Source organism: Equus asinus, chromosome 5 (assembly GCF_041296235.1).
Source record: "Equus asinus isolate D_3611 breed Donkey chromosome 5, EquAss-T2T_v2, whole genome shotgun sequence".
Classification (NCBI taxonomy): Eukaryota; Metazoa; Chordata; class Mammalia; order Perissodactyla; family Equidae; genus Equus; species Equus asinus.
In genome coordinates, this window is record NC_091794.1 from 12303849 (window position 1) to 12320943 (window position 17095).

Consider the following 17095-nt stretch of genomic DNA (forward strand, 5'->3'; position numbering starts at 1 on the left):
CTGGTCTCCTCTAATACAAATCCTCTGCCTTCTGGTCCTTTCTCTATGCTAGAGGCAAATAATCTTTTCAAAATGTGAATCTGTCATTTCAGCCCAGCCCCTTAAACGCCTAATGGTTTCCCTGTTTTTTAAGATAAAGACAAAACAAAGGCCTTGCCTTGTCTGGGCCTCCGTTCCTCTCTGGTCCCATTTGGTATCCATGTTCCTTGGCTCTGAGCTCCCAACACACTGGCCCATCAGTCTTTTTGTTACCCACCTCAGGATCCTCATAGGCCCTTTCCACTGACTGGAATGTCCTTTCTTCTCCTTGTTTTTAACTTAATTCTTATTTGCTCTTCAATCTGATGTCAACTCAAACCTCCTTCTCAGGGAAATCCTTCCTTGGGTGATGGACTCAGTCATGAAAAATAACACATTTTGCACTGATTTACCCTCTCCATACTATTCCAGCCCAGGTATTCTATGGGCAAGAACAAAAGATATCGACCCAAGCTAATCCTCCCAATATGAAGTATCTTCTGGGCCCATTTACTTCATTTTTGTAAGCTGATGTCACCTCCAACTTCCTGTGCCCCCCAGTCCTGGAAGTTCTTTCTCCTTTCTTATTCTTCAAAAAATATTATAATTTCAGCAGTTTCCTTATCCTTCAAGTAATGGTGCTTGAAATATTCGGTGATTACTGCTCTTACCATCTTTGGACTTCACATTCCAAAACAGGAAGGTGGGGCATTGGGGAAAAAAATTCCATAATTCCTGCTAAGCATTTAAAAAGAATTTGCCAGAGATCTTCTAAAATAGTATTTTAGAAGGAATTAAAGTATGACATTCATGAAGGAATAGAAAACAGAATTCCAGGTGCTATACACAGCAGAGTACTTTCTTCTTTCCAAGAGGACTGACAGCCAGAAATTACTTTCCCAGAGAATACTGAGTAAAATTAGACAGTGAGTATGCAGTAACACGTTAGGGCACAGATACTCATTTTATGTTGATTCCTCAGTTACTTACACTCTATTTCCTCTTATAACTCACTCCAAACCTTTCCTTTCATCATTCATTGAACATTAATTGAGCACCAACTATGTCAGGCTGTGTTCTAGGAGGCTGTGATACCTAATGCACAAAACTGAAAGAAATCCTTTTATACTGTTAGGGGAAGATAAATAATAACTTACTTATTCTGTTAGCAGAAGTAAGTTGTGGAAAAATAGCTAGAACAGGGCGAGGGGGATAAATAGTGCTGGTGGGGTGGAGGAAGAGCTTGTGACTTTAAAGATTTTATTTTTCCTTTTTCTCCCCGAAGTTTCCCTGGTACATACTTGTATATTTTTTCAGTTGTGGGTCCTTCTAGTTGTGGCATGTGGGATGCCGCCTCAGCATGGCCTGATGAGCAGTGCCATGTCCAAGCGCCCAGGATTCGAACCTGCAAAACCCTGGGCTGCCGAAGTGGAGCATGCGAACTTAACCACTCGGCCACGGGGCCGGCCCCAAGATTGTGACTTTAAATAGGGGTCAGAGTATGCCCTTTTGACAAAGTGACATTTTCAGAAAGAACTTGGAAGTACGGAAGTTTACCATATTGATGTCTGGGGAAAGAGCATTCCAGCCAGTGATGAGGCCCTAAACTGGGAGCGTGTTAGGTCCCAGAAAGGAACAGCCAAGGCAGGGTGCTGGGAATGGGGTCAGAGGTGAGGGGGCACAGGGTAGGAGACTTAGGTAAGGCCTTGGAGGTCATTACAAGGACACTGACTTTTCCTCAGAATGAAATGGGATCCAAGGAAGGGTTTAGAGCAGAGTGTCATGATCTGACTTGTACATCAGAAGGATCTTTTCATATATGCAACGGAGTGTTTTGTTTTATTTTATTTTATTTTTAAAGATTTTATTTTTCCTTTTTCTCCCCAAAGCCCCCCAGTACATAGTTGTATATTCTTCGTTGTGGGTCCTTCTAGCTATGGTATGTGGGACGCCGCCTCAGCGTGGTTTGATGAGCAGTGCCATGTCCGTGCCCAGGATTCAAACCAATGAAACACTGGGCCACCTGCAGTGGAGCACGCGAACTTAACCACTCAGCCATGGGGTCAGCCCCCGGAGTATTTTATTTTAAAATAAAAGTTTTTATTTTAACAATTTCAAACATAGAAGTTGGTACAATACCTGTATGTTCTGTATCTCATTAACCAATTTTTAATGGTTAGTGCAGTAATCTTTTGCTATATTCTGTGTATGCATATATATATACCTTTATAATACCCCTAATAATCATAAAAACAATGTTGGAGGTTATAAACACACACATATATAATCCTATATAACCACAATACAGTTATAACAATCAAGACATTTAACATTGCTGTAGCCATCATCTAATATCATTCTATATTCAAATTTACCAAATTTTTCCAAAAACATCCATTTAACTTGAGAAACTATAATTTATCATTCAAACTAGGACTCTTAAAAAATGACATAACTTACATCTGGTAAAGTAAACACATCCTAAGTACACACCTCTGTGGATTTTTACATATGGGTACACCTAACCAATGCCACCCAAAATAAGCTAAGCCACTTGATTATGCTGAGACAGCAGGTATAATCAGGACTGATGGCTTCCTTGTGAGTAGATTCATAGTAAATCTTTTTGGCTAGATTATCAGTGACGTATTGTATCAGGTCAGAAAACATCTCCATTTGTATCATTCCTGGTGATGGCAAGTTGGAATATTTGGTTAAGGTGGACATAACCAAATTTCAATTTTTGCCTATAAGCCCTATCTTGCCAAATGTAAGAATTTACTTGAGGCACTTTCAGGTAAATTAATTCCAATTCAGTGAGTTAGTATTTTGAAAATCGACCCATCCCCTTTCTCCTCCTTACCTCTTCCGTTAGGGCTGGGGACCTTAGATGGGGAAGGTAGCCACTTCACTTCTGCTTCCTGTCAGGAAGGTCACAGGCTTCCTTCAGGCAGATCAGTTTGCCTCAGGCAGCAACGTCCGGGCAGGACCTCTGACTCGAACTGTTATCGCAGCGCTGACTCTTGGAGTTTCCCATGTTCCTTTGGAGCCAATGGAAATTTGGAAGGCTAGCTCCAGACTTCTCACATCACCATTCCTGTTGCACCTCACACCTGCACACACACCGCACATGCACTTGTGGGCACAGACATATCTGCATGGCAAACACCCAGATCATCATCCGCAGGGTCACTTTGCCATAGAACTCATCTGAGGCACACGGAGTACATAGCTCCAACTTGTTTGTGTCTCTTCCTCATAATAGTATTCTAGGAGCATGGGAGATGGTAGTGGGGGGATACAGTCGGGGAGTTAAAACTTTATAGAATTTGTAGGAAGCCTTGTGAGGATTAGAGAGTTGAGGAATAAGTGTAACTTTAGAGATTTCATTTTGCCAGAGATAGGAAGGAGGGGGTAAATAAACCATCTATAGAGAATTTCAAGTTTACTTAAGTGTGTTAGGAGCAGGGAGATAGCTGTAAGCAGAATTAGAAAGCAAAGAAAAATTCTCAAATTAATAAAGGAAGAGAGGAAGGAAATAGAACAGAAACTTGAGCAATCCAATAAAAATAGGGATAAAGTTAAAAAAGGAAACAAAATTAAAATTTATAATACACACAAGATATAAGGAATAAAATGTGTATTATTTATTACACTGAAAAATTCTGACCACTAATGAGTAATTGATGAGGAGTAGCTGCAAGACCATGAAAATATCTTTTCTTTTTAAGATTTTATTTTTCCTTTTTTCTCCCCAAAGCACCCCCGGTATATAGTTGTATACCCTTAGTTGTGGGTCTTTCCAGTTGTGGCATGTGGGACGCTGCCTCAGCGTGGCCTGACAATTGGTGCCATGTCCGCGCCCAGGATCCGAACTAGCGAAACCCTGGGCCGCAGAAGCGGAGCATGCAGACTTAACCACTTGGCCACGGGGCCAGCCCCTGAAAATATCTTGATCAACAAACTTTCCCCTCTATTCTTTTTTAACATTTATTGAGGATTCATGCCCAAACCAGTCTACATCATGATGTTTATAAACTTTCCAACTTCATTACTCTGTCCAGTCCATTTTGGAAGGGGAAAAAAAAATCTCATAATACAAAAATCCATAATAACGAAACAATTTTGGAAACTGCCATGAAAACACAAGACAGGTGAAAAACATCAGATCTTTTCCAAGACTCACAGACTATAAATTTAGGAAGTACACAAAAAGTTAAAAATGAATAAACTCATCAAGTTGCACACATTAGATACATACAGCTTCTTGTATGTCAACCATACCTTAATAAAATGCCTTAAAAAATCATGCAGGAGAAAATCCTACTTTTTGGCTTAATCCTACTGAATTAAGAACATTAAAAATACTTAACAGGCAATGAATATGGTCTCCTAAATACAATAGATCAATTATTTTACATACACATTTAAAATTCAATATATTACATTACTTATGATTTGGAAGTAACCTTAAACATTTATAACCAGCAGAAATATACAAAATAGTTACAAGTGGAAATAATACTGGTAAAGTGCTCTGTGTTTTTATCCCAGAGACACACCACAGAAGTTTCAAGTTATTAAGAAAACTTCGAAAAAGGTTTTGTGCAGCAAGAATGTGTTTTGGGGAGTGGGGAGAGAATAAAAGCTTTCCCTTTGGCTTAAAATATTCAACAGTTTGATGTCATTAAACTTAGAAGTCAACAGCCCCTGCAGGAGCCAGATTTCTGAGGGGAGAAATCCAGCATGGAACCCCCCCGACCCCAGCCCTCCAATGCTCAGCTCAGGACCCCACTTTAAAAGAGCTATTGAGATCACTTTTATTTTGGAAGGGTAAACTTTGTGAAATGCTTTTCTATTTTAAAATACAAGAGCCTCTGTATCCCAACCCATGAAGCCGCAGGCATTATTGCCGGGGGTCCGAGGATAACAGCTGCGGCCTGTCAGCCTGTGCACCTGGAAGCAGGAGGCATGGGGGGTGTGGAGCAGCCCAGGGTTCAGCCGTCAGGGGCAGTGCGGAGCTGGCTGTAATCACCCTTCTAACATTACTAGCTGCACCCTTTTTCTTGGTATTGTAATCTTATTGGAGGCTTTTCATTAACACCTTATTCCTACAAAGCAAAGGAAAAATTTGTTTTTAAAATGATGAGAAGCAAGAAGAAATATCAAATCACATTCTTGAAAATAGCTGAGAAACCCACTGCTGGAACACCAATAAAACAGCCCTTAAACTTTAGGGTTATGGGCGGGAAGCATGTGGCCATGTCATCAGGGAATGACAATGAGCAAAGTTATGTCTCTGTAATATGTTCTTGTCCTGTGCAACCCATGGACAAGTGAGGCCCCAGAATGGATCTTTTTTTCACTTGACCAGTGGCCCAGGTAAGTCATTAAAGGGCTCTCCAAAGTGACCTCGGTTCTATTCAGCTTGCTTGGAATAGAGAATGGCAGCGGGAGGCAGGAGAGCCAAACGGGGAGAAAACACTCACATACTTCCTTCAGCAGGAGATGGTAACTGTGCCAGGGCCCAGGGGGCTGCCAGTCCTGGCTGGTGGAGGGGGAGTCTAGCCTGAGGAACCCCCGCATGTCAGCTCTGCCGGCTGTCTTGGACCTCTAGCGTCCAGTACTCATGACACCAAAGGTGGGCCCGCAGCAGGCCAACAGACCTCGGGATGACGCCCAGGACGGCTCCTGAACAACCGAAGGGTGGGGAGATGGACCCCTGGGACCCAAGTCTGGCTGTACCATGCCTCCCCATTCAGAAATCATCTTTTCTGTCCTCCCTTTCCATAGGCCCCTCTCCCAAGCTAAGCCCAGAATCACACTTAGGCTCACCCTCTGCGACACAGAACAAATGCAAATTCCCTTTAATTGTCCTACTGTTCCACCCCGCCATTTGTGCTGTCAGAAAATACTTCCAATCGCAGACTCTCCTTCCTCCTCCCCTTATTCAACTGACACCGAATTATCTGCCTTACTACTTTGAATCTCTTGTATTATCCAAACCAGTGTGTTCTTTATACTTTCTTCAGCTTCATTTGGCCTTACCTAAGACGATTTCCCCTTGCAAATTCTCCCCTTCACAGTCACATGGACTTCGCATTCCAGCTTTTTGTTTCTTTTCTGTCTCCTTTAACATGATCCTAAAATATTGCCGTTCCTTGAAGCTTTTTCCTCAGCCTCAATGCAACTCCTATTATCCTTATCAACATCTAAATAATCACCAAATAATCATCTAGAAGCTAGATTTCTCTTCTAGCACCTGCAGAAGGTGCTAGGTACTTTAAACACATGAAAAACTAAATTTTCCCACAAGAATTTTCTAATAGATCTTATATTCCAAATATATTTTATATCCTAATAGATTTTACGCGGCTCCCCGGCCGTGCAAACCTCAATCCATTTACTTGCTTAAAACCCTTCATTCAATAGCCGGTCCCCCAGGGATGAGCTGCCTGACTTCAGACTCCTTGTCCCTCCCTTGACTCCTGGAAATTGTCTGTGTTCTCTATAAAACTAAGTACAACGGCCTTTTGGAATAAAAGTTCCTTTACAGGCATATAAACTTCTTAGTGACTTCTTAACTTTAATATACTGTAGGTGACCTTTGCACACCTTCTGGCCCAATTGGATCTTCATGTTAGAGGTGTAAAAAGTGAGATCCAGAAAAGCTAATTGACACGTGTAAAGTCAATGAAATGGCTGCCGGTAGAAACACGACTATGGTCCAGGATTATTCCTCCTGGGGCCAAATAACGCTGCTGCTTCTTCGCAACACTGGCTACTGGGTAAACTCTAAACTTCCAACATTTAAAGTCTACTATAATTTGACCCCAAACTAATGATATTACTTAACATCTATAACGCTCGATTTGAGCCAAAATTGTTTTTTGCATACATTATGTAGGTTTCCATCTTCATGACTTTGCTCAAATTTCTCTTGATGGAATAATTAATACCCACAATTTTTTGTGTGTGTGTTTGAGGAAGACGAGCCCTGAGCTAACATCTCTGCTAATCTTCCTCTATGTTTATGTGGGATGCCTCCACAGCATGGCTGATGAGCAGAGTAGGTCCGTACCCGGATCCGAACCTGTGAACCCAGGCCGCCAAAGTGGAGTGTGCAGAACTTTAACCACTCAGCCATGGGGCCAGCCCCCCACCATTTTTTTTGAATGCTTGCTAATGGCAGACACAGTACTAAGAACTTTACAGGCACTAACTCAGTTAATTTTCACAATTTCTTCAGATAGGCATTATTATGCCCATTTTATAAGGGAGAAGGCTGAGGCTTATTTCCCACCACATACTGCCATATTCTGTCACACTGAGCCACTTGCAATTTCTACGTTGTCCTAAGTTCTTTCACAGCCTTGGTGCTGGTCGCTAACCAGTCCATTCTTTCTTTAAGAAACCTCTGTGATTCCAGCCATCACACGGTATTGCAGCGGTTTACATACCAGTCACCCCCACTGACTGTAGGCTACTTAAAGGAAGGTTTTGGTAGTCATTATTTCTGTGTAGTGCATCTACCAGGAATATAGTTATTATACAATGTTTATTTCTCCAGAATTATGGGTCTCCAGGTAGAACCATTAGGCCCTGACACATAAATGCTCTTTTTTCCTAGGAATACACTTACCTGAGTACTAATTTTCTTGAAAACTCTTTACTGACAACTTGTGCTTCAAATACAGGGCTTACTAGATTAACATGTGTCTCCTCTCTCCCCCAACTAAAAACCAGGTGCCCACATTTAATTTGTAGAAAAGCACCAGGCAATTACCTATGAACGCATCTGGGGCACAACATATTGTCCTCCAGGTACAAGGGGGGGAAACTGCTGGCAGGCAGCAAGAAGAGCGCACACACTCTCCCCTGCTTCTCAGGAACCCAGGCTTGTCCAGCGTGGAACTGCAGGCGAACCCAGCCCTCTGTGTCCGCAGGGAGACTTTTCCCATGGACCACACACCACTTGACACCTGGGGAAGGAAAGAGGCGTGTATGAACACAGCATGGCCAAATTCTAACGTTCGAGAGTGCATCACGGCCTTTGACTCTGCTCGCTTTCTTAAGTGCCAGCTCTAAGATATGAACCCTGGAATCCTAACTTAACCTACTCTATCCTGTTCTCCTTTAGAAAATAATGCAAAACAGTTCCTATTAAAAACCTAAAAAAGAAACAAAAAATATAGTTGGAAGTGGTGTAGCTCCAGAGCGTAGACGATAGTGTAGGAGAAACAGAACTTTACCTCCGCCCATCTTAGGTTTTCAGCTAGGACTCTTTAACAAAAACATTAACAAGAGAAAAACAGTTTATTAACACGTTTAGCACGTATCGCGGCCAACAGAAACTGACTCAAAATGGCGGCTTAGAATTCCAGCTCACATGTCTTCGACAAAGAACAACGAATTTGTAGAGAAAGGACAGGCAAAGGAAATCAGTGTTGGGCCCCCAAGGGTGACCAACAGTGGGAAGGGAAATATGTGGGAGGGAACTAATGGAGTGAGTTTTGTTTATAGGCTCGTATGGTGCCATGTCTCTGTTAACAGAGTCTGTCTCCAGCAAAAGGAGTATTTACAACCTGCTTTTAGGCAGGAAAGGGGGAGGTTTTTATGGGTTTGCTGCTTTTTAATTGCCTTGAGCTCAAAATAATTTTTATGTTGAAGAGGGCTGTTTTGAGGTGACATATTCTGGTTTCTTTCAGTGGAAAGATTAAACCAAGTGGTCTGGGAAGGACTTCATGAAATGGTTCAGGGGTCTCAGCTCTCAACAGGTATTGCACTGTGTTAACCAGTTTATGGTCTTCCTTAATTGTATCTCCCGCAATTCTTACAACAACATTAGGAGGTAGGTATTATTAACCTATTTTACCATGAGGAAACTGGGAGTTAGATTAAACAACTTGTTAATGTCACTCACTTAACAGATGCTAGACGACCCAGGGCTTAAGCTGTGGCTGTTGGTTTTAGAGCCTGCCCTTACTTTTACTGCCGTAAAGAAGGGGAGAGATGAAGCCAAACAGGATGCTAGCCCTTTCTGATAGCAGTTTAGAGCAGTGGTTCTCCAAGTGCGGTCTGCAGACTAGCATCAACAGTGCCAGGGAAATTGTTAGAAATGTAAATTCCCGGGTCCTACCTCAGACCTGAATCAGAAACTGTGGGTGGGGCCCAGGAGTCACCAGCCCTTCAAGTGTTTTTTATATACTCGAAAATTGATCAGTGGTTAATAGTAATTAAACTTCCTCATCTGAACCAGAACCAACTCTTAATCTTGGGCTTACCATGGGCCTCTTGTCTCGATTCCACTGCCTCCACCTTCCCAGCCCTGGCTGCAATTCTGCTCCAGGAGGCAAACACAGCATCTGGGGAGGAAGTTGTCACAACACTCTCAACTCCCTCAAGGAGAGCAGTAGACCCTTTGAGGGTGGCCGGCCCCTCCTTAGGGGGAGCAGCCACTTTAGGAGGATCAGTCCCGGCAGAGGACATCTTTTTATCACAACTTTCCGGAAACAATTTCCCCTTGTCCATCATCAGTTTTCTCTGGGATCCCGGCAGGATCTTGGCCTCCTTTGCTGTGACAGGAATGTCCTACAAATGAGATTTGAAAGATCAAAGTACTCTCAGAAGTGCAGCCTCATTTTTGTTACTCTTTGCTCAGAGTTGGTGAAAAGTGATGACAGGGGGATGTGGTTCCTCCTTAGAAGGAGGGGTGGAGAAGGAAGGAGGGGCTAACACAATTCCTCTACTTACTGTTTGATGCTAAAATAGGTAATTAGGATGAGAACTAAACCCTCCATTCTGCCAAATTTCCTACAAATTGCTCACCTGTTGATTAGGATAAGCATATTCGCAGAGTCGCCTATATACATCTAATTTCTAAGAAAAGAGAAAAATGAGTTAGTAATGAAAGTAAGGCCCCTACCTTTCCTCCCAGCAGCATCCGTCTCCCACCCTGGCCCTCACCTGGCCTTTGGTGCTCAGTTTCAGTTGGTGGCACCAGGCCCTCACAACGTCTCGATGAACCAGGTTGATCGGTGGCAGTTCAGAGGGTAATGGAGGAATTGCTATCTTCTTCCGAATTCTTACTTTCTCTTTGCCTGGTTCCATCTTTTGCAAACAGCGAGCTGAAGGAGGATGGGATAAAATTAGTAATAATTAACTTTTGTGGAGCCTTTTATTATGTCAAGAGTACAGTCACTTTTCGTTGTCATAGTCCAACCCCGAATGCGCAGTTCAAGGACTTGCCACAGACCACAAAACCTCCAAAGGACAGAACCTCACACCACGACTTCATATTTCTGAATCACACAGTTTTTACTTCCTGAAACTCCCCACTACTCACACACGCTTGCTCCTTGGTGAGCTCTGTAACCCACAGACTCCGAGGAGGTGCACTAGAGATTGTACTTCCAGTCCAGGGAAATCAGAGAAGTTGTAGACCCGAGATCATCAGTGCTCAGTGGTGCCTTGTCTTCTCACCATAGAACAAAATAAGCCACCTGACAATGCCACACACACCCCACTAATATCCATAATTCTGCCAGTCCACCCGAGTCAGGGCAGCACTCCAGTCTCATTGCACACAAGTTTCCTGCAGTACCTCATGCACACTCTCAGCATTCAGGGAAGATTTCCAGAACACACCTCCAGAGCAGGCACAACTAGGACGACACTGGTAGTCGCTAGGGTATACTGAGTCCTCATTACTAGTTAGGTGTAGTGAAGGTGTTTTACATAATTATTCCATGTAGATTATAAGGGACCCTCCCCCTGACCTCTGACTCGGCTTGGTAGGTATTATCCTCACATTTTAGAACCAGAAGTGGAGTTTCAAGGATGGGATTTCAAACTTCCATCAGTCTGTCCCCAAATCGCTGCACTTAGAGATCCTTAACTCCAAGCAGTGAGTGAGGGCAAGATGATGATCAGCACCAAATATTTCGTGGGGGTTTGGAGACAGGAAGAAATCAGCTTTGACAGAGGTGACCAAGAGAAGGCTCAGGGAAGTGAGATTTAAGCTAGGCCTCAAAGAAATTCCTTTTCTTTGAAGAAAATTCTGTAGGATTTGCAGAAGAGAGGATGGAAATTTCTTTCCTACTTTTTCTATTCCTTCAGGAAAATTCCTCAGGCCTCTTAGATCTGAGGAAATCAGACTCGAGGGCTTGCAGACCTCTTACCTTTGTCATCCTTCACAGACCTTTTTCGTTTGGTCCCCTTCGCTGAGGCTTTTTGTGTTTTTGTTTCACCAGAAGCCTCCTGTTCCTCTTCGGGTTCTACTGACTGAGGTTTCGATTTGCCAGTCACATATTTTTCCCCCGACTTCTTTGTGGAGTTCCGCTGGGGATAGAGGAACCAGTCAGTCATTCCTCTGGTGTCCTACCTACCACAAACACTACCAGCCTTAAGATAACTCACATCCAAGGCACCAAAACAGTCATTGAACTCTGCTGGCAGTGTGGATTCTCCTCTGGGTGTCACATTACTGCCCAGCTTCATTTATAAGATAGGAAACAATGATGGGGAAATGGGAGAAGACCAATTTGAAAAGTACAAGAAAAGACAGAAAATATGGATACAAACAAAACAAGTGGAAGAAAATAGGCTCTGCTTTGGGGGATGTGCTTACATGTACCACCCATGATATCCATCATCTCTCACCTGGAAGATTTTCTCCCCATTCCTTCACTCTTGACCTCTTCCACATTGTTTCCTATACTATTGTGGGAAGGATGCTACCAGACCTTTACGTCCATTCGAAGGTTTATTGTTCTTAGCATGAAGATATGAAGATAAACAAATGTCTTTCATATAACCCCAGCCTCTTCTCACACTACTCTCTACTGCCCCAAGCTCCAGTCACAGAATTTCTTTCCTATCCGACGTAATTATTTTGGCCCAAAGGGATATCACTCAGCTCCACCCCACCCCACCCCACTTCCATTTACATTCTTAAGCCTTACTCCTCCTTCGGAATCTCCCTTCAAGCGTTCATCTGCAAACCCTTTCTAGTCTTTACGGACCAAGGCAGATCTACACTTTGCCTCCTTCCCACTACTGGTCAGTTGCAATTCTACATTGGCTTGGTAATTCAGTAAATGCCTGTTAACTCCATTTGACTGTAAACTCCAGAAGGGCAGAATTTTTTTCCCTTTCATCCTAGGCACTCAATAAATATTGGTTAATTGAATCAAAAGAAGCAAGAGAACAGTGGAGATAAAGTTGTACAGAGAATCCAACGTTTGTTGAGTCTCTCTCTTATACCAGGCATTGTTTGACACGCTCCTTATTTTCGTTCCTTTAATCCTCACAGCAGTCTGGTGACAGTTTATTTCTTTGCTTTTCAGGCGCAGAAGCTGAGGCCTTACATCACCAAGGGCGCACAGATAGGCATGTTAGATAGGAATTAAATCCGGGTCAACTTGCTCCCAAATCTAAATCCTTTCTATCATCCCCGAGGTAGGAGTACTGGACAAATTAACATTCGTATGGCATTTTTACATCTCTATTGCAGTTTGACATTCGTATTCAAATTTTACATTTGCATAGCCTACACAAAGTACTTACTTTTGGGCCTCACAAAAATCTTAAAATTGAGTGTGCAAAAATGACCCAGTTCTAGGAAAGAGCCCCTGAGAGTGCTCAGTTTCCCTGGGCACGATAGTTCAGCTCTTCTGGAACAAGCATCCAAGCCTCTCCACCTCCACTTTCTGTCTGCAGTGCTTGTCAATATGTCTGGCTTCTGATTATCTCTTGGCCCTAATGATCCTGGGATAAGAAGACGGGTTCAGACCCAGCACCTTTGCTTTAGGATCTGTGTCTGTTGAGGGGGAGTTAAAGGATCTCGTTCTTTCCCAGATTCAGCTCATCACCTCTTCCTAAAGTCATCCCCTCACCTCCTCCTTTCTCCTGTTACCATTTCCCTCCACTCCTGATACTGGATTCTTCTTTCTGACAGGATAAACCATCTCTTGAAAACCCAAACAGGGAACCCCATTTCTTATTATTTCCTCGCTCCAATATAACAGGCTATAATCATATCAGGGACTTCACTGTTTTCTTTTTAAAGAGGAGGAAGTTGAAGGCACATTGTTTTCTCCTTAAAAGGAGGATCAAGTGTGCTCAGGGGGAGAAGGAACACGAGGAGATTCACAAAGACAGACAGAAAACAAATGCACTAAAATTGTACTTACCTCCTTGCCTTTCGTCTTCTCCATACTCAGAACAAGAATCCAGATTGATGAAAAGAAAGTTCTTACTTCCGAGCTGGCCCCTGGCCCAAGATTGCTCTTTCAGAAGTCTCCTCCCACTTCCTGCCACCCAGAGGCGCTCTTCTCTTGCACCTCCCCTCTGTTCCCTCCCCCACAATTTGTGAATGCTAATTTGTGTACTTTCTTATTCACGAGGTGGTTACTGTACGAATTAATAATACCATTACTGGCCTTTTCTGTGAGTTTTTTAACATAATCACCTAAAGGGTGGTTCAGGAGACATTGGGAAGTTGAAAACTCCTTCAGAAAAATTCCAAGAGAAAAATAAAAGTTTCCAGAGACTTGTGAATAGGATGTGTGAAAGAATTTAATGATGGAACTCGTGGAAACAATAGGATTCTGGGCCAGACTGATGGCTTTAAGAAAGCCAAACTCTTTTCATGTACCATATACATTCCATTTCTTAAGCAAGTTACTCGACCAATTAAAACTCCAGCGTTCCATCTGTACTAAAAATTAGCTAGCACCTTCCCATCTGCCAACAAAGAATTATAGTCATTTTTAAAGTCTGTTGATATTTGTAATGTACCGAATTCTAGGTTTAAAAGTTCACAGTCATTACTTTATTGTTCTCCATTTTATAGATGACAAAATTATGTATGAAATTGTACTGGTAACTTGCTCAATAGCACAGTAAGTGAGAGAACCAGCAATCAAGTCAAAGTGGGCCTGAATCTGTCCCCCAAGCCCTAACCTACTGACTCCCAAACAAGGTCAAGATTCTCTCAGAAATCCTTGCAACAGTCCCTCCTTCTCACATCGTTCCTCCCTGTCAAGCTGGCAGGACTGGAGATGTGAAGGGAAGGAATTTCCCCGGTGAAGAACAGTGATCGTGGTGGGATCCAAACCTTCAGCTGTCACATTACAAAGTCTGTGTTGTTTTTCTGTACATCTCATTGCTTACCCTAAAATGCTGAAGAAGAGATAATCCTCGCCCAGAGTGCAGGTGATAATTTGCTCACAGGATGGAAATATAAGAACAAAGGAAGTAAGTAGATGAGACCCACCCAGGAGTCGAGAAGGAAGTGTACAAGTGGACTGGGCGGGTCCCAAAGCACCAAGGAGGAAAGCAAGTATTTAGAATCCCGATCATCTGGGAAGTCAGACGGGGCTTTGTCTGATGGGTGATTACTCCGACTCACAGACAGCAACCAGTAAAGACTTGCTAGTGAAGTTTTAAATAAAGAGCTCGATTGAATCATCCTTCTTTTCCCAGTGTAACGGGAGGTAGCACTGCTGAGTTCTGAATTTACAAACCCCAATTTTGAGATATCTAATCCCAGGGAAGGTACGATCTGTAACTTGTGTGTAAATAGGTAGAGTGTGTGTTGGAATTTGATTTAGGAATTCTTTGAGCCACCACCATTTGGGGGAACACAATTCTAAAAGAAATGCAGCAACCATTCAAAAAGAAAACGGATTAGCTGATGTCCCGTGTATAAAGAAGATTAGTACAATTTGAAATATTTGAGCATAATTGTAAATAACACTACTGAGTTCTTGAATGAAGCAAAAAGCCAAATATCTTTTTAACAGGCTTGTTGGTGTTGTGGTAATTCATAAGCAAACTTGGGCAAAGTACCATGTATTTTTACTTCAGTTTCTCAAATGTAAAATAGGAATAACTTGAAATTTACTTTTTTTTAGAAAAATAACTAACAAATTTATGTGCAAAATTTCTTATTAATGTTTGGTAGTCAAAAGAAAAACTGTTTACTGTTTTTTTTTTTTTTTTTGAGGAAGATCAGCCCTGACTAACATCTGCTGCCAATCCTCCTCTTTTTGCTGAGGAAGACTGGCCCTGAGCTAACCTGGGTGCCCATCTTCCTCTACTTTATATGTGGGACGCCTGCCACAGCATGGCTTGCCAAGCGGTGCTTAGGTCCACACCCAGGATCTGAACCGGCAAACCCTGGGCTGCTGAAGTGGAACGTGCGAACATAACTGCTGCACCACCGGGCCAGCTCCAGTCTATTGCTTTTTAAAAATGTTACATCAAAAATACCTAAAGTTCTATCTATCTTGAGTTCAAAAAATATTCCTACCTCAATCTCCCATTCATTTATCGAACAACAATGTATTGGGTGTCTGCTATGTGCTCTGCACAAGAGAAACAGTCGTGGACAAAAGCAGACAAGGACCCTGCCCTCCCAAGCATACAGTTGGGAGAGAGGACAAACATTAAGCAAATAATATCAATAACTAATAATATAAGGAAATACTCTTTTACATGATTTTAAGTGCGTTATATTCATTTGTATGTACTATCAAAACAAATGTAAACTATTCAATTATGACACTTGAGGGAGCCAGCCTGTGGCCGAGTGGTTAAGTTCACATGCTCTACTTTGGGTGCCTGGGGTTTGCTGGCTCAGATCCTGGGTGCAGACTTATGCACCACTCATCAAGGCATGCTGTGGTGGCATCCCACAGAGAAGAGCTAGAATGACGTATAACTAGAATATGCAACTGGGGCTTTGGGGAGAAAAAAAGAAAAAGGAAGATTGGCAACAGATGTTAGCTGAGGGCCAATCTTCCTCAAAAAAAAAAAAAAAAGAGAGAGACCTGAATGATCTTGGGTCTTGTCTATTAAAAAAAAATTATGACACTAGAAAAGCAGGAAAGCTCTGCATGTATGACAGCCTGCAGGAGGGGTTTTGACCTCAGCAAGGCAGTCAGCAAAGTAGCGGATCCGAAGGAACAGGTGAACTGCTAACTGAGTAGAGGAAGGAAGGATCTGCCCAGGAGACGGGCAGCACTCCTGAGGCAGCCCAGCTCAGTTCAGGAGCTAAAAGAGGGTTGTGTGGGGCTGAGAGAGGGAGGAGGAAATTGTAAGCTGAGTCTGGATAGGTTGGCTTTTTGCTCTTTAGGCTAAGAGCAATGGAAAGCTATGGGAAAATTCAAGGCGGGGTAGGGGTGGACGGACTCTGATGAGCATTTTGTAAGTTGAGTTAGGAGGCGCCTGACGCCACATTAGGCCTGAGATGCAGGCGGCTGGAGTAGCAATGAAGAGTTGTGGTTAAAAGCACAGACTGTATTTAAACCTCCCCACTACCAGCTGTGTGACCTCATGCAAGGTATCGCACCCCTGCAGGTCCCCCCATCATCCGTGAAACGGGAGAGGCGAAAACACCAGCCGTTACCCAGAAGGTTGGCGGGGAGTGAAGAGGGCTCTCGTGTGTCCTGAATAAACAGTGTCTGGGGCGGCACATGTTGGGTCAATGTCAGCTGTTTCTATTATGACAGTGTTGGAGAGTGTTTAAAAACAAAATTCAACTGAGTACTTTTTAAAGATCTTATTGGCTTTATTCAATGATTCATAAATCAGGCAGCATCCAATCCAGCAGACAGAAAGGAGCTCTGAGGAGCTGGGCGATATGAAAGACATTTGTAGGCAGCAGGGAGCAGCAACAAGGAAGTTATGCTAGGCAAGAAAAGCAGATTGGTTATCGCAAAGTGACTTTCCTTTAGGGGCCGGCAGGAGTCTGTCAGGCAGATTACCTGACTAGTGCTCATCAAGCGATTCCTGATTGACTGGTTTAAGATTCGGTTTCAAGGAGGGCCGAAACTCTGAGTGAAGTCTCTGGTGACATGGAACTTAGCATAAGTGACTCCATTTTCGATCTATTGTCTTGTTTTTAGCAAAAGGAATACAGATTTGTGAGATGAGGAGTACTCCTGCCATAGTTTTTTTTTTAAAGATTGACATCTGTTGTCAATCCTTTTTTTTTTCTTTCCTTCTTCTTCTCCCCAAAGCCCCCCAGTACATAGTTGTATAGTCTAGTTGTAGATCCTTCTGGTTCTGC

General features: G+C 42.8%; 1 protein-coding gene across 3 annotated transcripts; it reads right to left on the minus strand.

Annotated features, from left to right (window-relative positions):
• Positions 1–2839: 2839 nt before the first annotated feature.
• Positions 2840–13320, minus strand: DPPA4 (developmental pluripotency associated 4). Of its 3 annotated transcripts, none has more exons than XM_044771632.2 (7): positions 13212–13320; positions 11199–11358; positions 9985–10145; positions 9847–9897; positions 9303–9609; positions 7805–8000; positions 2840–3059 (listed from the first exon to the last, which is right to left on the minus strand). In XM_044771632.2, exons 1-7 carry the CDS (start codon positions 13233–13235, stop codon positions 2984–2986), a joined length of 975 nt encoding a protein of 324 aa, XP_044627567.1. In that variant the 5' UTR covers positions 13236–13320; the 3' UTR covers positions 2840–2983. The 3 variants fall into 3 exon arrangements, with proteins under 3 accessions (XP_044627567.1, XP_070364865.1, XP_070364864.1); XM_070508764.1 differs by having other exon boundaries at positions 2972–3131; XM_070508763.1 differs by lacking the exon at positions 2840–3059 and adding an exon at positions 4004–5129.
• Positions 13321–17095: the final 3775 nt, after the last annotated feature.